Source organism: Dermacentor variabilis, chromosome 1 (genome assembly GCF_050947875.1).
Source record: "Dermacentor variabilis isolate Ectoservices chromosome 1, ASM5094787v1, whole genome shotgun sequence".
Lineage (NCBI taxonomy): Eukaryota > Metazoa > Arthropoda > Arachnida > Ixodida > Ixodidae > Dermacentor > Dermacentor variabilis.
The window spans coordinates 121,059,765-121,083,122 of NC_134568.1; the positions used below are offsets into that span (position 1 = coordinate 121,059,765).

At 46.6% G+C, this 23,358-nt stretch overlaps 1 protein-coding gene across 1 annotated transcript in view; it reads left to right on the top strand.

Moving 5' to 3' along the window:
• LOC142582722 (neuromedin-K receptor-like) overlaps positions 1 to 8,551 on the top strand; it is a 71,685-nt gene extending 63,134 nt beyond the window's left edge. Inside the window, exons 3-4 of the mRNA XM_075692744.1 lie at positions 6,051 to 6,141; positions 7,945 to 8,551. Coding sequence (XP_075548859.1) covers positions 6,051 to 6,141; positions 7,945 to 8,076 — 223 coding nt within the window. The 3' untranslated portion in view covers positions 8,077 to 8,551. The remainder of the gene's footprint in view (positions 1 to 6,050; positions 6,142 to 7,944) is intronic.
• The last annotated feature ends 14,807 nt before the right edge of the window (positions 8,552 to 23,358 follow it).

Below are 23,358 nucleotides of genomic sequence, written 5' to 3' on the forward strand. Positions count from 1 at the left end.
GTGGGCCGATCCCGAAGATGGTGAAATGCCGGGTCGACCTGCGGCGGAGGTGAAGCTGGCATTAGGCACTCCCCATACCTGGGCCGACCCGTAGATGGTGAAATGCCGAGTCGACCTGCGGCGGAGGTGAAGCTGGCGTTATGCACTCCCCATACCTGGGCCGACCAGTAGATGGTGAAATGCCGGGTCGACCTGCGGCGGAGGTGAAGCTGGCGTTAAGCACTCCCCATAGGTGAGCCGATCCCGAAGATGGTGAAATGCTGGGTCGACCTGCGGTGGAGGTGAAGCTGGCGTTATGCACTCCCCGTACGTGGGCCGACCCGTAGATGGTGAAATGCCGGGTCGACCTGCGGCGGAGGTGAAGCTGGCGTTATGCACTCCCCATACCTGGGCCGACCGGTAGATGGTGAAATGCCGGGTCGACCTGCGGCGGAGGTGAAGCTGGCGTTTATCACTCCCCATAGGTGGGCCGATACCGAAGATGGTGAAATGCCGGGTCGACCTGCGGCGGAGGTGAAGCTGGCGTTATGCACTCCCCATAGGTTGGCCGATCCCGAAGACAGTGAAATGCCGGGTCGACCTGCGGCGGAGGTGAAGCTGGCGTTAAGCACTCCCCATAGGAGGGCCGATCCCTAAGATGGTGAAATGCCGGGTCGACCTGCGGCGGAGGTGAAGCTGGCGTTATGCACTCCCCATACGTGGGCCGACCCGTAGATGATGAAATGCCGAGCTGACCCGCGGCGGAGCTGTAGTTCACAGCTTCGCTGGCCATGCTTCTTCACGGAGTGGAAGGCTAAGTCTAGGCTAATTCGAGTTCTTACCATCCTATGGTCACTGCAGCGCACCTTGCCGAGCACGTCCACATCTTGTATGATGCCAGGGTTAGCGCAGAGTGTGGAGTCTATTTCATTTCTAGTCTCGCAATTTGGGCTCCTCCACGTCCACTTTCGGCTAACCCGCTTGCGGAAGAAGGTATTCATTATATACGAGACAGGTCTGCCAGACAGACAGGTATACGAGACAGGTCTGCCACTTCAACCATGCTAACACCATGTTCATCACGCGCTGGAACATTGCAGGTGCCTAGCACAGTTCCAATGGCATGACCTTGAACTTGTAGAGGCCGTCCGGTGGGATGAAGGCGGGTTCTCGCGATCTCGCTCGTCGACTTGCATTTGCCAGTAGCCAGTCTTGAGATCCATCGACGAGAAGTATTTAACGCTGCAGAGCCCATTTAATGCATCGTCAACCAGTGGGAGCGGGTATACATCCTTCTTAGTGATCTTGTTCAGTGGACGACAAGCCACGCAGAAAGGTAGGCTTCCGTCCTTTTTCTTCACCACGACAACAGGGTATGCCCACGGCGTTTTCGACGGCTGGATGATGTCGTCGCGCAGCATTTCGTCGACTTCTTCTCTTATAGCTTCACGTTCTCCTGGCGAAACTCGGTAAGGGCTCTGGCGGAGTGGTCTACAGGGGTCTACCAAGACTACCGGACATGTCCACTGGCTCTTCGAAGGTTGGATAATTTATTCGAGTAGCATTTCGTCGACTTATTGCTTTATGGCTTCTTGTTCCCACATTGAAACTCAGTACGGACTCTGACGGAGGGGCCGAGCACATTATTCGATTATTATGCTATGCTTAGCAACTGGTGTTGAATCCTCGATGACATCGAAAAGCAGCCTTTGTATCGTCGAAGGAGACTTCTGAGCTGTTGCTGCTTACTAGTGGGGAGGCTCGTATTGATGTCGAATGCTGGAGCGCGAACTATGGCTGTTGAAGTAGATGCGACAGAATTCGAGAGGAGAAAAGCATTGCTGGTTTTCACAATTTAATCAATGTATGCGATCGTCGTGCCCTTGCGAAGTTGTTTGTAGCCTTGGCTGAAGCTTGTGAGCATTACTTTCGCTTTTTCTCCGTACACTGAATGATTCCTCTTCTGACGCGAATTTCGCGGACTAGTAGTAGATGCTGGTCGCCCTGGACGACGCCTTCTCCATCTGCCGGTATTTTGGCGTCGGCAGAAATTATCATACTGGAGCGAGGCGGAACGCTGACTTGATTTTCAAGCACACTCAAGGGATGTTGACTCAGAGAGCTCTCCGGCAATATCACATGGTCTTCGGATAGCGATGTCGACTTGGACTTCAGTTCGATGATTCTGTCGTGTTGGCTCAGGAAGTCCATACCGAGAATCACGTCTCGCGAGCACTGTTGGAGCACAACGAACGTAGCAAGGTAGGTCCTGTCATGAACTTTAATTATTGCCGTGTAAATTCCAGTCGGCGTTATCAGATGTACTCCAGGGGCGCGATCGGAGATCGTTGTTCGAAACGCATGATTCGAACAAAGGTCTCCAATCGCGCCCCAGCTGTACGAATTTGAGGGCCTTCGCATGCAGTCTTGACTTTCTGCAACTTGGCGGCGAATAATCCACAGATGACGAAGTAGTCGGCTCCTGTGTCTACAAGAGCAGTGACTTCGTGGCCATCGATAAGCACGTCGAGGTCGGTGTTTCTTTTTCTGGCGCTGCAGTTAGGGTGCGGCGTCGAGTCACGGCTGCGTTGCGTTGTCCCGGCGATGCTACCTCGTGTAGTCAAGTCTTGATTAGATAATGTTTTCTTGTCTTTGATGCTTTGTTTAGGTGTCGGCACATTACTGCTACGTCGGCGGGATGGTTCTTCGGCATTTCGATGGATTTTAGTTTTCCAGATATGGAGTAAAGGACCAGCTACGGGTAGGGCCCGCGAATGGTCGGCGCTGTGGCTAGAGGTAACGCCCTGGCGACGGTGAGCGGGAAGCTCGTTGAGGCCTCCAGCATGTGGGTGCGAGGCAGCTGGCGATGTCTAGTGGTCGTTCGCTAGCTGATGAGGCGGCGCATTGGCTGCGAACCCTGGTAGCTCCATCTGGCGGTATGGGTTCCGGCGGTACACTTGGTCCTTTTCTCCGCAGTGGTAGCAGAGAGGACGGTTGTCTGGAGCCCGCCATACGTGAGTCTTTCTTAGGGCGTTGCGTGGGCTCTCAGGCGGGCGGGATCGGGGCGGTGGTGGCAGAGGCTAGCGATGGAATTGCGGCGTGACAGGGCCCTGGTGCAGGCATGGAGGCGGACTCTGCGGCGAGCATCAGCGGCGTAGGCCATCGCTTCAGGCTGGGGCTGCGGTGATTCCGGCTGCACTTCGGGAACTGCTAATCACCGCTGCATTTCTTCTTGCACGACGTCAGCAATAGAGGGCGCCTGAGGCTGTGACCTCAGAAACATCCTCTGTAGCTCCTCACGTACAATTACTCGGATGGTCTGGCGCAAGTCGCTGGTGCCAATAGTGTTTGGTCCTCGTACTTCCGCTTAACCATTTGGTGATTGTATTGTCTGGTGCGTATTTCCAGCGCCTTCCAGATGGCCGTGGCTTCCGATGAAGATTCTGCGATGGCTTTCGGTGAGTTGCGAATTAGTCCGGTGAACAGATCTTGCTTCACAGTCCTCATCCGGAAACAAACTTTCTTTTCTTTTGGCAAGTTGGGGTCAGCACGGCGAAACAGGCGGGTCTCTCTTCAGTGAAGATGGCGACTTTTCGTTAAGTAGCTGCATTCGACATTCATGAAGAACTTCAGCCTTTTTTCCCCGCACAACGCTCGTAAAGGCCAGAAGAAAGCTGCTGTGAAACAGGTACCGTGACTTTAAGGTTGAGTCTCAATTCTCATGCCATGTCCGAGCAGATTCATCCAAAGAGAAATAGACATGGCGCAGCTTGTCCTCGCAGTTCCAGTTGTTCAATGTCGCGACTCTTTCGTAGGTTTCCAGCCAGGTGTCTGGGCCTTCAGCCGATAATCCACAAAAGGTCGGTGGCTCCCGAGGCTGTTGTAGCAGTGCAGGTGACGCTATAGCTCTCATCGTGCCTACTGATTTGGTATTGGTCTTTCTGATCTGCTCGGATAGAAGCACCTCTACCACAAGTCACGTTGTAATGACAGTGAAAAACGCAGTAGCAAAACTGTGAATCACGAAACTGACGTTTTAATGGGCGTATATTGGGTATTATATATATATATATATATATATATATATATATATATATATACCCAATATAGATATATATTGTATGTATATATATATATATATATATATAAACGAGGGGCCCGATTTTTCTTAGTCATATCATAAGAAGCCAACCAACACTGACACCAAGGACAACATAGGGGAAATTACTTGTGGTTAATAAATGATATAAAGAAACGATGAATTGATGGAAATTAAAGTGGATGAAAACACAACTTGCCGCAGGTGGGAACCGAACCCACAACCTTCGCATTTCGCGTGCGATGCTCTACCAATTGAGCTACCGCGGCGCTGTTTCCAACCGCGGCGCTCTACCAATCGAGCTACCGCGCGAAATGCGAAGGTTGTGTGTTCGGTTCCCACCTGCGGCAAGTTGTTTTTTCATCCACTTTAATTTCCATTAATGTATCGTTTCTTTATTTCATTTATTAAGCACAAGTAATTTCCCCTATGCTGTCCTGGTATCAATGTTTGTTGGCTTCTTATGATATGACTAATAAAAATCGGGCCCCTCGGTTAAGCCCCTTTCTTCTCGTTTATTACATAACGAGGGTCTCGAATCCGGCTACATTGATGCCTTCAGGTAGCATATGTGGGTTTATTGACCAGTTGCCTTCCCCCAAAAAGATCACGTTCTCGTGACGCCTGCGGCAAAATGGACACTCCACGTCCGCCGCCGAGGTCTGGGAGTGGTGGCGCTGGCTAACACTCCCAGGGTTCTACTAGGACAAATAAATACCTAAGAAAGTGGATGGGGAAACAGCGCCACGCGGTAGCTCGGTTGGTAGAGCATCGCACGCGAAATGCGAAGGTTGTGGGTTCGGTTCCCACCTGCGGCAAGTTGTTTTTTCATCCACTTTAATTTCCATTAATTTATCGTTTCATTATTTCATTTATTAATAACAAGTAATTTTCCCTATGTTGTCCTTGGTGTCACTGTTTGTTGACTTCTTATGATATGACTATATATATATATATATATATATATATATATATATATATATATATATATATATATATATATAACGTTCTTTTATTATTAACACGGTAAGAAAGATGCCTGATCTTTCATTGTTTATGTAATATGAAATGCACGAAATTCTCTTTCATCTTTTTCAGTGCTGTAATATTATTTTTGTTACTAGTGATTTATCGATTACTGCTGCGGTTGTCATGTTAGACAAAGAAGTTATTAACGTGAATGAAAGAGACGAAAAGGAGTGATGACAGATGCTGAAGGCAAGAAGTGATACAAAGCGCTCAAGTGCTTTCGAAACCTTGGGTCTACGTCGACGCTGTACGCGGGCAATTCATAGAATCGATTGGCTGCCGTATGATCATTGCATGAAACCAAATAGCACCTTCGAACAGCGATGTGTTGAGGCCAGCGTCTGACGCTCTCGCGTATTGCTGCAGGGCAGTGGTGGAACGCGTATTGCAGAGTTTCTTACAAACGCCAACATTTCCACTACGTACTGTCCACACAATCAACTAGATTCCCGTAGCACCTGGGGAAGGCCTCAATAATACGATCCCGGCATAGGACGCTCGCTTTGGATGTGGACGAAAACACTTGTCGTTGTGAAATTCTCGCAGCCGCCAGCGGCGGCGATTTTTTCTTTCCCCGTTACCTGGAGCACGTTCTCGTAGAAATGAAGTAAACAATGAGTTTGTACCCATTCGTGAAGGCGCCTAAAAAGCACTTCTTCTCTTGGAGTGGGAAAGTTTGTCGCTGTCAAAACTATTTGCATAACGCTGCTTGAGTGCATTTGGCACTAGGGCTAGGGTGTTCGCCTCTAATAATTCTGAATGTTCTCCGTAGTAGTAGTGTAAACATCATTGAAGTACACATCGAATGAAACAGTATTAACGTCTGCCACCATTTTTCTGCATCGAAGACATGTACACGTTTTTTGTTTTTTGTTTTTTTGCGCTGGATGCATCAATGTATTGTCGACGTCATTGGACATGTGTTACCATTTTCTGCTTTCAGGTATCGCTACATCAACGTCATTTGGTTCTGCTCCCACTGGCTTGCCATGAGCAATTCTTGCTACAACCCTTTCATTTACGCCATTTATAGCGTAAGTATTTGTCAGCCTCTGTTTGCAATCGTGACGCTTTCGCCAGGCAAAGCTTACTTAATGTTTCCTCCTTTGCTGGCATAGCACTCTAGCTTTAGGCTTCTTGTGTAATGCCAGATACAGCTACAACACTCCGTAAGTGTTATAAGGGAATAAAATAAAGCCTTGAAGTTAACAGTTGCTGAGGCAGTATAATTTGAAGTAGGAATATAAATGCATATGGTGTGAAAGCAGCAAAGCCGTGAAAGTGCCTGCAAGTTGCCCCTCATCCTATCTAGGTTATAAGGGCGAGTTCGCCCGCCAACACTGCAGTCGCACGATGGCCAAGCCGAGCATCTTTTTTTGCAGTGATACCCAAAAATTCAATCTTTTTTATTGAATCATATACTGCAACATATTGCAACATGAAGGTGCAACAAACATAATTATCGCGATGTGCCGTACAAAACTCTGACAATTAGTTGGCTGGCAGGAATGAGACTGCAAAACACCAACATGTTACGGAGCTAATAGGTATGTCAGATACCTCACATTTATCTGTCGATTGAAGTCGGCAAATTTAGCAAGTCCGCGTATATTACTGTATCTGCTACAGATGTCAAGTAACATTTGATAAGCTCGTCCATATTCTGTGAAATGTGCTGACTTAGCTCTTAACCCATGCCACACATCTCGCTGGTATAAGGTTGCAAGCGGAGATCTATTAAGGCTCAAAATCGTTCACACGAGTCTCCCATGCTGCGTGTTACAAGCAATACTCAGTTTGCATATATATGATTCACTGGGGCCTCACCGGACTTGTTATTGCGGCCTCGGCGTCCTGCTTTAACTGAACTCGAAATATCGATTCGTGAGATGCCAGCCTTCTAAACTAAGCTCTCGGGTCTTACGTGTCAAAACTGCCGTGGCCAGGATTTGACCCCGCGCCCTCGGGCTTAAGCAGCAAAACGCCATAGCCACTTCGCCACTAGGGCGGGTGAAGCCGGCCTTCGAGAATGCGTGACGCGATACAGAATTCCTTCATCTCCACTTTGGTTCAGGTATGGCTAAACTGGGTGTCATAAATTGACGCACTGATTTTTTGTCGTTTTTAGTGCCTATGATTGCTTTGGTTGAGGATCTTCGGATTTTACTTTTTTTTTTTGCCATAAAAACCAGTTAGTTTAGCACATGCACAGCCAGCAGTGTTCAAAAAGCAATTTTCTTGTCTTTTTTTCTGAATAAAACGCAGCCAATAGGCGGCGCTTGTGTTTTCTTTTTCTGTCTTTTTCTTAGTTTGATTTCACGCAGTATTTACAAGGCTCAAAATACCTGCAAGACACGGTTTCGAAAAATTCTGGGGTCTTACCTGCCAAAACCACAATTCGATAATGAGGCACGCCGTAGTTGGGGGGGGGGGGAGGTGAGCACTCCGTAATAATGTTGACCACCTGGGGTTCTTTAACACGCACCTATATCTAAGTACACGGGTGTATTTTGCATTTCGCAGTGGCCGGGATTTGATCTCGCGAGCGTCTGCTTAGCAACGCAACCCCAAAGCCACTGAGCAACCACGGCGGTTTAGGCACGGCTTCACTGCGCTTTAAATATATATATATATATATATATATATATATATATATATATATATATATATATATATATATATATATATATATATATATATATATAATATATAATATATCCTCGTTCCAACCGATCGCTTAGCAGTTGAAACGTCGCCTACATGCCGGCGACCAGTACACGTGGACGCGTGCTGACTGCTTCCGCTGTTCCGCCCCTTCTTTTCGCCTCGTCACGCAGGAGAAGTTCAGCGCCGAGTTCCGGGCCCGGATGCGCTGCTGCTCGTCCAGGAGCAAGCAGGAGGAGGCACGCTGCTACCGGCAGACGCCCACCTCCGTGTCGACACGCTACTCGATGCGGTCCTACTCCTGAGCGGAGGCCCCGCACCGCGACGAGACGCTGCGCCGGGTGCCAGCCGCAGAGGAGAGCGTGTAGCGTCGCCTCGGTGGCCGCGGCTGGCGTTCGCCGAGGCTGCGTGCGCGGGCTGAGAGACCGAACGCTCGATTTGTCGAGCGGTGAACTTGTGTGGCTTGAGCGCCCTTGTGTGCCCGCGGTGCCCCTGTGATCAGAGGTCGTATCGTTACGCGCGATGAACGTATAGATATGACGCTTGGTCGAAGGCGGCTGGCGAAACCGACCACACTATCGAAGCGCAGTGAACGTGACAGTGCGATTGTTGTAAGAGAACACGTGCTGCGGCTTGTCTAGGTGTTAGTCTGTCGGTTTTAATACGTATGCGCTTTGAGGCGAGTCTCGATCGAACGTATACAGTGCTGAAGGTGTACTGAACAAGTCGTTCAGAAAAAGAGTAAAGTCCAAGTTACAGCCGAGCACGTCCTATACGCATCGAGCGGTGTATATATATATATATATATATATATATATATATATATATATATATATATATATATATATATATATATACATTTTATTTTTTTGCTGGAGCTGAACCAAATATTTTGTAAAATATACCTGTGGCAGATACCACAATTCTAAGCGTTCATCTAAATTACTCCATGAGGGGGCCATTACTTCTGCTAGTAATCAATATGTTTACTTCAATAATTAACATAGTTACGCTAATTAGCTTCTTAATTAATCGTTTTACGGCACATATTTTAACTCACGAATTGTAACTAGTGAGTTCGCATGGCATATCCACTTGGAACGAATTCTCAGGACTGCCTCAGTTTCGAAATATTAATTTTCAGTGTCCAACCAAACGCTTTGGCCTTCCAGTTATCTTTTCTTTTTTTTTCTTCTAAAAACGCTGTTTTATATATCGAAGCTCAAAAATAACTGGCACGCCAATGTATTTCGTCGGACAGATTGAAAATGAATATCTCGAAACTGAGACAGTCCTGAGAATTCGTTACAAGTGGATACGCCTTGCCAACTCACTATCTACAATTCGTGTATTAAACTATGTGCCATAATATGACCTATTAAAATTTATTAGCGTAATTATGTACATATTCAATTAGGTATTTTGATTTCTCGTAGGGGTTATGGCCGCCTCATTGAGTAATTTAGATCCAGGGTTAGAATTGTGCTATCGGTCACAGGCCTTTTTTAAAAAAATATTTGATGCAGGTAAAAAACACACCCTGTATATTGCTATGCGCTTCTTGAAGATGTATAAAAGATAACGTCTAGGATAATTGCTGCTCCACATACTGATGTCGCTGTGTGTCGAAACGTCGGCAAGACGGTTGCACCACCACGTTGAGGGAACACGGAAACGCTTGCAGCTTTCCCTCGTGTTCATAATCCAAGGAAAGCCGCTATCAGCACAGCGCTTGTGAATGCTATACGGAATGTTTCGAATCTACCTTTAGCTCAACGATGCCGAAAGGGCGGATGCGGTGCCATCTCTCTCTTTATGTAATGTAAATTAAGGTAGCTGCCACAAATGCCGGGCCAAAAACAAAGCAATTTTGCTCTCAAATAAGCAGGGCATGCCACAAGTCACCATGGTAACGAGATGGGAACGTGTTCGCAGGAGTGGCGACGGGGATGTGAACTTGAGCCATTGAGCATTGCTAATAACAGCTTATTTCGTGGAAATTCTGAGAAATAAAGGAGACAGGCGCTTGCGAGCTCTCAGTGGAAATAAAATTATGAGATAATACAAAAGAAAACAAAAACTGATATGACCACAAGTGTTGGATGCGCGTAGGTGTGCGTGTGTATATATGTAATAGTGGTGGGAGGAGGCGAGGCAAAGCACGCGACGGGCCTTCACAAGCAGCAGATCGACCCAATTTGGCTTGACTACTTTTCTTATTCGTCGCTTGCATGCTCTTCCTTCATAAAACACTTGCTTTGAACAGACAAATTGGACATCACTTAGAGATCCTATCGAACTTAAAGGGCTAAAGAAAAACCCCTTGAGTGCAACGTCTCTCATTAAGGAAGTGTGACGCACATAGGTTGTGAGAGGCCTCTCGCATTTTCATTCGTCGTTCAACTGGTCCAGCTAAGACAGCAGCAGTGCTACGGCAACTTTATTTTAAATCATTCATGTATTTTCAACTTTTCCGCTTTTCACCGTGTTTAACACGTGCGGTTCCAAAGCAACGTCTGTACGACTGTTTGACAAGTGTGCCCTAGAACCTGAGGAATACTTGTTGCTGGGCTGTCAGTTCATACTGTATTACGGACCACAAGTACTGTGGCCACTTAGCGCAAACCAACATAAAAATAACGGGAAGAAGGGACAAGATGAACCTCTCTTGTGTGCCTCGTTGTTACTCGCCTTGTGCTGAAGCGGAATTATGTTTAAAAAACTGTCTGAGGAAAACTGTGATGAACACGCGTTCCCAGTTTCATTTTGTAGGAGGGGGGGGGGCACTTCAGTGAATGCCAGAACCCTATGTAAACAAGAAGGTGAGAGCTCAGTGTAGAGGTCATAAGCTGTGTATGCATTCATGTGTACGTTGGTATATGTGCAAGTGCCTAGACGTTAAAAAATACATACATACATACATACATACATACATACATACGTACGTACGTACATACATACATACATACATACATACATACATACATACATACATACATACATACATACATACATACATACATACATACATAGATACATACATACATACATACATACATACATACATACATACATACATACATACATACATAGATACATACATACATACATACATACATACATACATACATACATACATACATACATACATACATACATACATACATACATACATACATACATAGTTTAGGAGTAGTGTCACACGCCTGGACATTAGCAGGAGTGTTATGGTCTGTTTGATTGTAAGGTTTCAATTTCTTGCGTATGCTCAATTAAAACATGTGTTATCGTTTCAGCAACCTGGTTCGAGCTGCCTATTGAATCCCCGGCACACGAACCTCTTTAATACTGAGCTTAGTGAAATCGCACGATCACTGACTGAAATTTCTTGTTTTTGTCCAACAGATAGCTCCAATATGAAGTTAGCCTGGCACCGGAAGTGCAACAACCTTGAATTATTTATGATACTTAAATTTACTCTTCGTGTCAGTCACGCGTGCACAATTCAGGCACGTTAAGACATTAGTTGTGAGTCCAGGACTCTTGTTTTCGTCTCTTCTGCAAACGTACTGAGAAATTTCCTGCGAATTTCTAGCCATAACACTAACTGCAGTGAAATGCCCAAATATGAGTGCTCAGTGTTGAAAGGAGAGCAGATGTTCGGGAAGCAGGTCTAATTGTAACGCGCATTCTCAGAGTCATAACCACCTAACCAGTCCCAACCACACTGGATTGTGTATTCGTGCATTAATATGACGCCCATCCTTTGGACTAAGCCAGACGAACAGCTGGTTAGCTGGCTTCCTTGGTCGCCAGTCATATGGGTTATTACAGGCTGAAAACAACATCAATGATATAACGAGACGCTCGATCCCCCTGGACACCGAATAAACGGTGGCAAATGGCAACGCCGCTTCATACGAATTCAGGTGACAGGAGGCTGGCCTGATGAGTGAGAGATGCTGCGCGTGGTTGACAGCTGCACAGCGCATAAATAAGTTGCCAAGTGTGCTTGTCCATTATGGCAGTGCGGCTCTGTACATAACGGTGATCTTAGAGGACGCCTTGTGCTATACTTTTTCTGATGTGCGATTATTGCTAGGGAAGTACTAAGAATGTCTTGTACTTCCCATCTTATGCCTCTAAGATGGCCCAGAAAATTCTGCATTGTACATATATAGATGTGTGGGCCAATACGGGCAAACCCACGAGAAAGTTAAGTTTCGTTCACTACGAGCACTAACCTCTCTATATTCCACTGTGCTCTGCTTGGACTCTGCTCGCATTTTCGGCTAGATTTTTTTAACCGTACGCGTGCGTATGAGGTCTTCAGTAAATTGCCTAGAAAGGTGTGAGCTTGCGGAAATCGATACGCGTACAGTGTGGTGCTGGCGAAATTTCTTGCGTCTTCCTCAACTGTGAGACTTCATCTGTTGTATCACTGAAGACTAGCACTCGGTAGGCTCAAAATTTACAGCTTCTCTGTTACAGTGAGGCTGTGATCAAAGTTATTATATGCTTCTAGCAATCAATAATAATAATTCGAGAACCTGTAGCTGATACAGCTAGCGAGTTCTAAGCGATTCAGATTATTTCTGCCAAATTTAGAGACCCACATTTTTTGCGGCAGTAGTACAGCACTAATTTTGACGCCGCTACTTATAATTAGGCCACATCTACTTTTGTTTCATTTACCTCGTGTGGTATGAGTACCGAATTCTCAAGCTTACACGCGTTGTCTACCTAAGTTGGGACATAAGCGTGAGCAATGACAAATTTAAGCTAGCCTGCATGATTTCCACTTGTATGTCAGCTGATATACTTTCACAATTGCCTTTAAAAGTTACGACGAGAAAACAAAAGACCACACACAGTAGCGACCATAATGTGTTACCGAGTTTAAACAGAAACACAGAAGGTACACTTCGTAAAGTCCTGTGGACCATGCCCCGATATTTATGTTGATCGTACAGTTCTCAATATAGACACGAATGACACCTTCTTAAGCGTGGACAGATGAATGCATTGCACAACATGTTTGTTTAACTCTAAAGAAAAGAAAACATATACATGGGGGCCCCTCATGGTAAACTACCAGGTAGTAAAATTCAGAAAGCTGGTTGATACATTTACCTAAAAAAAGAGCAAAGGAAGACTCAACATTCAAGAGCTTAGCGTAAATCCGCTATAACTTGCGCTCATTCCTGAGTAGTGGCCGGTCTTAGTCCTGCTTCAGTACGACAGCAGACCAAACGCTATGGCCTTTTATTTTGGCTAACCGATTTGAATTCACAGAAGAATTAGTGACACAGTGATTGGTGAGTGCTTTCTTTCACCATGAAACTCAAGAAAGAAGAAATTGTTAAGGGATTAGTGTGTATTTAAGGCTAGTTAAGCGAACGCTGATGAATGCGTGAGTGTCTGGGATAGTTTAGGAGTTAGTTGTGCACTAGTACCAGGTAGTTGATTCGGTTATTCAAGTGAAATTATTGGGCAAGCCCACCGCGGAAGTTGCGCTTTCTAGGTTTCTGCCTAAGTTGTCCTGTCTAGGATCTGCCGTTCAGCTTGTCCATTCTGTTACCACGCTCGGCGTCGCAATGTTCGCGTCTTCACCGCCAACAAGGTAAGGTAGCTCAGTGAAACTTTACCGCGATGGCACAACCCGCGACGTAAATCCCCGCATCCACAGATTGTTGAGCTTCGTTGAGCACAGAAAAAAAAATAACAGACTGATGCCGAAACCCAAACCACCAGCGAAATTACGTTCACTTTCTGGATAAAACAGATACTCGAAACGAATTGTCATTTGTAGAATAGGCATACAAAAATTTATGATTGCGCTACGGCTACATGATACGACAGTGCCTGTGAAGCTTCGATTTGAGTAGAAAAATGTAGCTTAAGTATGCGCAGTTTGACAGCCATAAAAGTATAGACGCGCCTCAAATAATGAACGGAACTCGCTTATTTATGTTCTGTGCAGGATCTTCTGAGCGAATTTTTGTTTCTTGCGCAGAGTTTCAACGTTTCTGGAGGCTCCGCTAATTCTTACTTCGCAACCATTTGTACGCTAAATTCGGTCACACACATAAAGAGAGTACTACTGCTTGCGTGACGTACGGTTAGCCCTGTAGAACTTGCTGTGCTCACGGCACTTCCAGCACGTGATATTCGCGAAATGCACTCTCAAAACTTGTTCTTAGATCGCGGTTGGCACAAGAGGCACTGTTTTTTCATGTCCAGAATTTCCGGCCTTGAGAACGACTAGTCTTCACTCTCTTTCTTTTTTGAGTGCAACCTGATTAGCATCTATGGTGAGATACAAACGCACCTACCTGAACCGAACGCGACGCGGTCAAAGTGACGGGCCTCGAATAAGTAGTTTTTATCATCGCACGCTTTTTTGAGGTGGGCCCAAATGAGAGAAAGGGACGTATATAGTTAGGGCGTAGGGATTACACGATGTTAATTACTTTTCTGGCTTCATATCGATGCATGAGAACTACTCCAATGAAGTTGCCTTCCGGTAACTGCACGCAGCAAGAAAAGTAAATTGGGCGCAGTGCCTCGGCCTAACTATATATGCGGAAGACATGGTTTAAACTAAGCAAAGTTAAAAGCAAGCGTTGGTGAAACGGTCTGGCGGGGTAGCTTATGTCTAACAGTACACCGCACCCACAGGGTTGTATGAGCTAAACATTGTCCTGAGTTTTACTAGATTGCCTTCGATATTTTTTACCGCCTCTACATACATCTAAAGTCAAACTTGATTATCTAAGGCTGTGGTGCTTCTTTATAGCTTTTACTAAGTCCTATTGTGCTAAATCCTTGTCATCACGTTTCCATAGATGACTAAATCGTGCCAATACCTAAGCCATCGATAAATATTCCTATTGCCGACCGAACTTTGAGCGACATAGGTAACAGAGCACAATGTGTTCGCTCTGTCGAACAATCGCTGTTTCAGTTTCGGTATCCTGCTGCGTTTGTACAGAGTGAATATTTTGTCATTGGTTTCTTTTCGTTTCGCTATTATTTTTTGTTTTTACTCTGTGAATTCATGGTAAAGGTTGGCGCCTTTAGGTGGCACTCGCTATGCCTGGTCGCGGGGTGAAAAAAATGAAAGCACTCAAAGGGCTGAAAACGCGGAAGACAGTCGAATAACGCAAGCAGTCGTAAAGCACACTATTTCTTACTCAGCATCGTCACTGTACACACATTTTTGACTGCATCAAAGCAAACCCTGTTTCAGCTCAATACCTCGATGTTTGCAAAGTTTTGCCCTCCCCCCCCCTCCCCTCCCCTATCCTTTCCAAAACCGGGCAAAAACATCTGTTCCATCTGACCACGCCGTTTATTTATGTTCATGCGTACACAAATATGTTTATTGATGCCTAAAAATTATATGACAACTGTACTGTATGTATTTACTGTGTATATATGTACTGTCCGTGCTACACACCCATTGTTTTTATCTACTGTCGTCTCACTGGGCGTGCACTTATAACGCTATTTCTTGATCCTCCATAGAAGGCATTCCACAGTACGACAGGACCATTTAGACTACGATGGCTGTGTGTGTGTGTGTGTGTTGTGTGCGCGCGCGTGTGTGTGCATTATAACGTTTAACGTTTCCCTATATATGTACTACGACTTACGTTATTTTCTATTTTTATGGTGTCTGAGCGAAGACACAGAGCTTCATTTCAAGACAAACGTTCATAAAAGCTTAAGCTGAACCTTAATGTGCATTATACTTAAGCGCTCCATTCTTCGTACAGGGTCACGAGCACGCTGCTTATCTTGTCGGGTGCTAATGTCTCTTGTAAATTACTAGAGAGAGATTGTACATAGAGGCGAGTTGCTTTTGCAAGTTTAGGAAACTTGTTGGTTTCCGAAGGTGATCGCGCACGCACGCGGTTAACTCCAGTTTGTTTATCGTGTCTATTCTCAGAGTTTATGCCAATAAAGTACTGTGCTCATCAATATCTGTCCGCATTGAAAATTAATCACGTCCGTTATGACACTGGTTTCTCGCCTATTGTCTACGCCACGTGCGCAAGTCTAGTCTGGTCTGGACTGCAGATATTGTTCTTAAGACGGCAGCTATGGGACTCATCCCACGCAAGTGTGCGGGCCATAAAATGAACGGAATGTTATTCATGGCCGACAAGTTTTACTTTTTAGCAGCTGATTGATAGTGTGAATGACGAGCTTTGGATGCCATCGGTGTGAGCCATTACACATCTTCATTGTACTTGCAAAAGTGTGAGGATAGTATTCATTACCCGTAGTATCGGTGAAATATAATTATAGAAGCACGTTGGTCGACTAACAAAGTAGCCATAAATTCGCTTCAAGGTATTTTTGAAGCATTTTTCGCTCTTTACCTATGACAATGTGAGTTCTAATATGCCCAGAGCATTAGCTATTCACACCTTCACTACCGAATGCGACGCTCTGTACAGTTGCTTCTCATGCCAATAGCACGTAATCTGCAACTATGGCGGACACCTGTTAATACCACCCTGAGCTAGAAACCTTCTAAACTGTCCCCACCTGAGAGATTATTTTGCGACAGCACTTGTTCGTCGATGTTGAGACGGAGTGACAGCCTTCGCGGGGACCTTCTTACGCTACTCAACAAACCAACATAACCGCGTCAACTGGCACTGAAGTAGACAAAGCCCACTATCAGGAAAGGCAGGATGCCGATAAGACTTGGCTACTGCTCCACAATTTAGGTGACAAGGATGGATGATGAAGAGGATGGAAAGAAGGCATACATTTCGCAGCTCTTTTCAAACATTACTAATAGTGAGTGAATATTATGACTGTCAAGCAAAGAACTGTGCCATAGACCGGTTCACTGATTGACGCCCTTGTGTCAATCGCGTCAGTGCTACATAACAGCAGACATCCTTAGTGTTCCGGTTTGCTTCCGTTCGGGATCCCATTTAAGCAGCACGGTTGCTCCTCTTGGAGCGGCTCCTCATTTCTCGCCGAATTATTTTCGCTGAATTATTTTCGCTGAACACGCTGAATTATTTTCTACCGAAAAATAATTACAGCGTGTCGCAGTGATAGATACGGCAAGGTATATGTTATATCTCCGAAAGTGATCTCCAGAGAATACCGCCCCTAGATGGTACACAAATGTGTGGGTTAAATGTAAGTCTGGACATGTAGGTATTTAATTTTCGGCCTTTAAGCGCACAGAAACCACAGAAACAGTATAAAAGAGGTAGACGCAGACGTAGCGTGTTGTCTGCGTCTTATTTACCGTCCCTGCGCTCCTTATGCCATAAAAAAAAAGAACCACCCCGCTCTGTGAAGATGGAATGGCAGCGAATGCTGGCGACAGTCAAAGCTCCCAAACTAAAAGCAAAGTGCTTCACCTCCACCGAAGATAGTGCAATATAGTGCAGATAGTGCAGATAGTGCGGGTCAGCCCGAAGATAGTGCAATATCGGGCCGACCCGCGGCGGAGCTGAAGCAGGCGTTAAGCACTCCCCATACGTGGGCCGATAACGAAGATACTGCAATGCTGGGCCGACCCGCGGCAAAGGTCAAGCAGGCGTTAAGCATTCCCCATACGTGGGCCGATGCCGAAGATTCCGAACGGGGCGTTACAGGTTCCCGAGCCCACAGGGGTATGTGCCATTGAGCTTGGACCCTTTCTTCACTATCACCAGGATCGGCCCACATGCGGATTTTTTCTATTGACGAACGCCGAAAAAACCTACGAAAGGTTAGCCATATGCAGCTTTCGCTGTAAAAGCTGAAATATGGAGTCCAAAAGTTTCTTTTCGCATTTTGAAAAAACATTTGATGCTACCTCTGGCCAATGAGTTTATTTCAGTTTTTGTAGAGGGTACAAAAAAACTATTATATGCTCTGTTGCTCATTCTCCAGAACTGCGTCCTTGTGTACATGCGGCTTTCTGAACGCGTCGTCCAAGGCATCGATTTGCAAAGCCGTTCGTATACGCAACAGTATTTGTAAAAACAAGTGCCTCACAGTCGCCATATCCAACAATATTACGGCAAAGGTATCCAAAATTCAGTCCTTTGCCCAGATTCAGACATGTTTGATGCCTGTGAACATTTCGCTATTGCAACGACGTATAATTAAGCTGTCAGTGTGATAATGATGACAATATAGCTTTCCTATCTTTCGAGTGGCTCAACTCAGGTAGCACAAACTGTTGATGCCACGGCATAGGAGACACGAACTGGGATAAACAAGCGCTCGAGTCCATATCAGGGCTCGTGAATCATAAATATTTAACTTAAGACACCCCTGAAACACGGGCACACTCAAGGCAATTTTGCAGGGCCTGGCAATAGAACATGTCATTGTGGCGTTGTGCTTCGGTCGTAGAGTTCATTGTTTTATAAATACCCAAGGGAGCGACCACATTTCGATCAATTTGGAGAATGATAGATGCTCGACCACGGCTGCATACACAGAGTGCAGTTGCCCAGGTTGAAAGTGCACATGAAAGGCGTGTGCCTGACATGCCCTGTGATGCCATTGTGCATGCGACGAAACTTCTACGTGCTCCCTTATGATATCACTAACTCATTGGCCCTTGCATAAAACGCTTATAAGGTTTAGCGTTAAGAAAAAGCAGAAGGTACGCCGATGTAGCAGAGACCAGCACATTCATTTTCAGCACTAGCGGTTCCTTTAGGCGCACCCAGAGCGCGCAATTCATGAGCGTTCTTGCATTACGTCCTTATTATGAATGTGGCCGGTAATCAAAGCTGCAACCTTGTGCTCAGCTGCACAGCGCCATAGTCACTGAGCCAAGCACAGACCCACCGCAGCAGGTATGACGTTGGATGCAGGAATGGTAAGGCTACGTGTGCAAACTGACGGCGAGAGAGAGAGAGAGAGAGAGAGAACTTCTATTCTCAGCAAGCGCAGTCTGCGTCCTAGGTGGACGGCCTCCTTATTCCAGGTAGCCGCTGGTCATGGCCATCTCCCGTGCCCGTTCGACGAGGCTTCGCTGCCTCTTCGGTTCCGGGTCTGATAGCTTAGCCTCCCACTGCTCTTCGGTTAGTGTTTGCGTGTCTACGGTGCCATTTTTTTGCGACACATCCCCATACCATTCGGCATAGGGTGTGTGGGAAATTACAGTACGTGCCGAAGTATGAATGCTGAGTAGGTGAGATTCGGTGCATTAGGTTACCGTGGACGTAGCTGTTGGTTTGTAATTTCCTTAGGGTTACTGCCTCTGCTGTAGTTAGGCTGGGGTGAGGTGGCGGGTACGTGATGACGAGAAGAAAATTCACTCAATTCTGTGGTTTTACGTACCGAAACCACGATCTGTTTATGAGGTACGCTGTAGTGTGGTACTTCGGATTAAATTTGACATCCTGAGGTTCCTTCAGCGTGCACCCAAAGCAGGGTACACGAGCGGTTTTGCATTCCGCCCCCACCAGATTGCGGCCGCCGCGGCCTGGATCGAACCCGCGACCTCAAACTCAGCAACACAACGTCACAGCCCCTGAGGCCGCAGCGGTTGATGGGGAGAAGAAAAGAGACACAAAGTCAGGTTTGGACATCTTCACCACACGCCGCACGTAGCGTCGGGCCGAAACCTGGTGTCACATGGTGTGCTGGAGCAACCATGGAAATTTCGCCACTTGCTCGCTCCTCGCAAACTTCTATACCGCAATTGAAGAACCAAAAAGAGGCCTCGCTCGTCTCCGGAACAACGGCACCCTTTCTCTGGCGTTGGTCCTGTGCCTAAACGGCGCGGAGCTGGTTGTGGAAAACTATTTCTGCACAAGGATTGCCGGCAACCTGGGGCTTTATTTTTGCACAACCACAATGGTGACAGCTTCACTTTTCCGTGACATAACGTCCAAAGTGATGCCTTACTGTAGTGACCGGCGTCCTGTCAGTACATTCGAGAACTATATGCGACCTGAATATAACGCTCATAGGAGGGTGTGTCCTTGCTTTCACCAAGTGTAGTTCCGCTTGCTTATCGAATCAAAGCGAGATAAAATTGATAAGCTCGAAAGTTAGCTACTCAAAACACTCGCGATGGTAGACATTATCGGCGTGGCTCCGAGAGTCGTCCCTGTACGGCGTACATGGCAGAGTAAGAGTTAGCAGTCGTTTTTAAAACAACTATACTTTCCAAAAATTATTCTTTTCCCGAACAGCATGAAGACGGAACGCCCTGCCCACTGAGGCTGTTTCATACCCATGTGTTTCTTTATTCTTGAATGCGATAGTGAAGCTACCAGCCATCGTTTGAATGTCGACTTCGTTTCAGATGTTAAAGCGAAGCTTTCTTTCCCTCTTCCTTCGACTTTCCCACTGCTGCTGCTGTTGCTACTGCTGTTGCTGCTGCTATTGCTGCTGCTGTCTGGCACACCACGTCAGGGAGTGGTTCAGAGCATGTGTATACATGTGAGGAGCCCGGCAGAGAGGGAAGGAGTATCCTTACTTTGGTACGGGAACTAGCAGAAGCCATGCATATCAGAAAGTTTGGTGACCAATGTATTAGCGTTCCGTCATTGTGTCTTCACGAGAATGAGCTTAGATTCCTGGTTGATAGTATATGATTAGGTTTAGCTTGTATCTCATGTGATATCACCAGTGTATGTTCTTGTTCGCGTGCCTGAGGGTATATAAGTGAAGCATCGGGGAAATTAAAAAATCAGTTACGGGTGTGCGCCTGTCCGTGTCTTTCATTCTGTTGTCGGCGTCTTATTTTTGCGCCTAAAACAATTCTACAAGCCATGTACCAACTAGGCCGGCAGGAGACGTTACTATACTCCTGACAGTTCCCTTCAAGTCACCAGATGGGGAAGGCTTGCTGAATTCATTCATCATTCCATAGACAGTAATATTGTTACGGGGATGGTGGGAGCATAGAAAGACTGTACTTATAATATATATACAAGATGAGTCAGAGTAGTTAAGATGGCTGGCCACCAACAACACGCGGCAGCCAGCGTCTCGCGATCTTCTTCTTCATCTCTCTTCTTCAATCATTCCCTAAAAGGACCCCCGGGTGGTGAATCGCCGTCCCGGCGCATGGTAGGCGAATAATTGCGAGCGAAGTATGGCTTCAGCCACGAAACGTTCACGACGTCAACAGGCGCCGGGCTTGACGATGCATCAATCTGTAGCTGCGAAATCTCGTAATTTACGTCGTTAACTTGACGTCGGACTTCATAAGTGGCTGTGTAGCGAGAGAGAAGCTTCTGGGAGGGGTCAACCCGACGATATTGGGACCAAAAGAGCACCCAAGCACCTGCGCCCGAACTTAGAAGCACAGTGAAACGATTTTGACGATTTTATACAAACGTACGGAGTCGTTAGAATAGGTCATTCTGATCGTTAATTGACGCATCTAAGTGCTCCACGTAAAGCGTGTAATTTATTATAAGGTTTCAAAATCTACATCACTGTCGATGTACAATTGACGTCAGTAGGGCGAGCTATCCAATTGGCTGTCCAGGGCGCGTCATCGATAATTTTTCTACCTTTATGGCAAACAATTGATGTTCGTAATAGTTAGAATGTTAGTTAATTTGTTACTATAAAAGAAAGTAACAGAAAGAGAATGCACAAGAACAATTTCTCATTACACCTAAGCACTTCCGGCACACAGCAAGCGTCGGCTGCTTGTGTTACAACGTGCTCCATTTTGACGTGCTCCGCGGTCAGAGTCGGTCTCAGTCTTTTCGCGAGCACTATGATTCGACTTTGTTGCGCTGTGGACTGCAAACGTAGCGACTGGCAATATGTCAAGCTGTGACATCGTGTCCCTCTGCAAGGCAGCAGACGAGCGGACTGGCTGCAGTGCATCGGACTGCCGCTATCCGATCAGCGCCAGGATTTGAGCGTTTGCGGCCGTCACTTTACACCGGAAGATTACTAACGCAATAGCGTTTCGCGAGTCAGGTATTAGGGTAAACACAAGCTCAAGGGGTCAGGGCGTGGCCGTGTCCCCTTGCGTGTCGTTTCAGCGGATTAGCAGAAGCGCAAATTTGAATGGTCTGCACGGTGGAGCCATCTGGTGGCACAGAGCTCAACCACACACGGTAGCAGTAACGAAATGTATTCTTCTTTGCTGCTGGTGTAAATTTTTTGCAGGAGTATAGTCGTTAACACGATGTTTTTGTAAATGTTTAAACTGTTTTACACTTGGTTAGAGCAATATTAGCTCTTTGTTTGGATGGTTAAGCTCTGCGCCAACGGGTGGCTGGACCGTGGAGACCGATCAGGCAGCTCACGTACGTCTACGCTAATGTTCCTCCATCAGTTTGAGTTTATGACTCCAGCGTTCCGTCGAAACGCCCAGCTCGCCTGTGGTTACGGGAATACCAGGCACATTCGGCGCTGCGACAGAATGTTCGCAACCCTAGCTGATTCGATAGCTCTCGCTTGGAGTCGACTGCCAAACAGCTGGCGGAGAGTTTGGAGAGGCTTTGCACGCTCGCTCCTAGAGAACCGGAAGTCGACGCCAGGACGTGCCATCATGAGGCAGAGCTACGGAAGGCGAAGCTTATCCCCAATCACTCAGCGAACGAGTTGAGGAGAAAATGCACGACTATGGAGGAGGGTAGTTTGTAATCGTCCGTAGCTGTCTTAATGAGACGTTTTACGCAAATTGTGGCGCGAATGATTAACTTTAGCTGTACCCTACGCGTCTACAACATTTGTCCAAACCGTTTCAGGGGTCCTCTACCATCGCGATGGCACCGGTCATAACGCTCTTTTTGTATATGCTGCGAGGCTAACAAACGAGATCGGGTGACTTGATGTGCCATGTGAGCGCGATCGATGACTTCACGATCATACTCAGTTGCAACACGTGGCACAGAAGGGAGCATGGTGTCAAATGGCAATATGGGGTCGTGACCAAAGAAAAGATAAAAGCGAGAATATCCTGCAGCGCCATGTCGGGACGAGTTATACGCGAACGACACGTAGGCCAGCGTGGCGTCCCAGTCGCGGTGATCGTTGGATACGTACATCAACAGCATCTCTGTGATTGTTCGGTTGAGACGTTCCAGTAAGACCGCGCGTTTGTGGGTGGCAGGCGGTGGACAGCTTGTGCTCAGTGGCACAAGAGCGGAGGAGGTCGCCTACAACTCGAGACAAGAACGAGCGGCCGCGGTCTGTAAGTAACTGTTGAAGTGCACCATGGTGGAGAATGACGTGGTGGAGGAGAAAATCGGCGACGTCTTTTGCGCAACTAGTCGGCAAAGCCTTTGTTATCGCGTAGCGTGTCGCGTAATCAGTATCGACGGCGATCCACTTATTCCATCTAGTCGTCGTCGGAAAAGGGCCAAGCCGGTCAAGGCCTACGTGAAACGGTTCAGAGGGAACTTCAATTGGATGGAGCCGTCCGACAGGTAACAAGGAAGGTTTCTTCCAGCGCTGACACAATTCGCAAGTTGCGACCTAACGACGCACAGAGTGGTAGAGACCCGGCCAGAAGAACCGGCTTCGTATGCGCTCGTATGTGCACAAAACTCCAAGGTGTCCCGCCGTCAGGGCATCCTCAAGTTGTTCAAGAGCGACGGATCACAGATGACGAGGAAGAACAA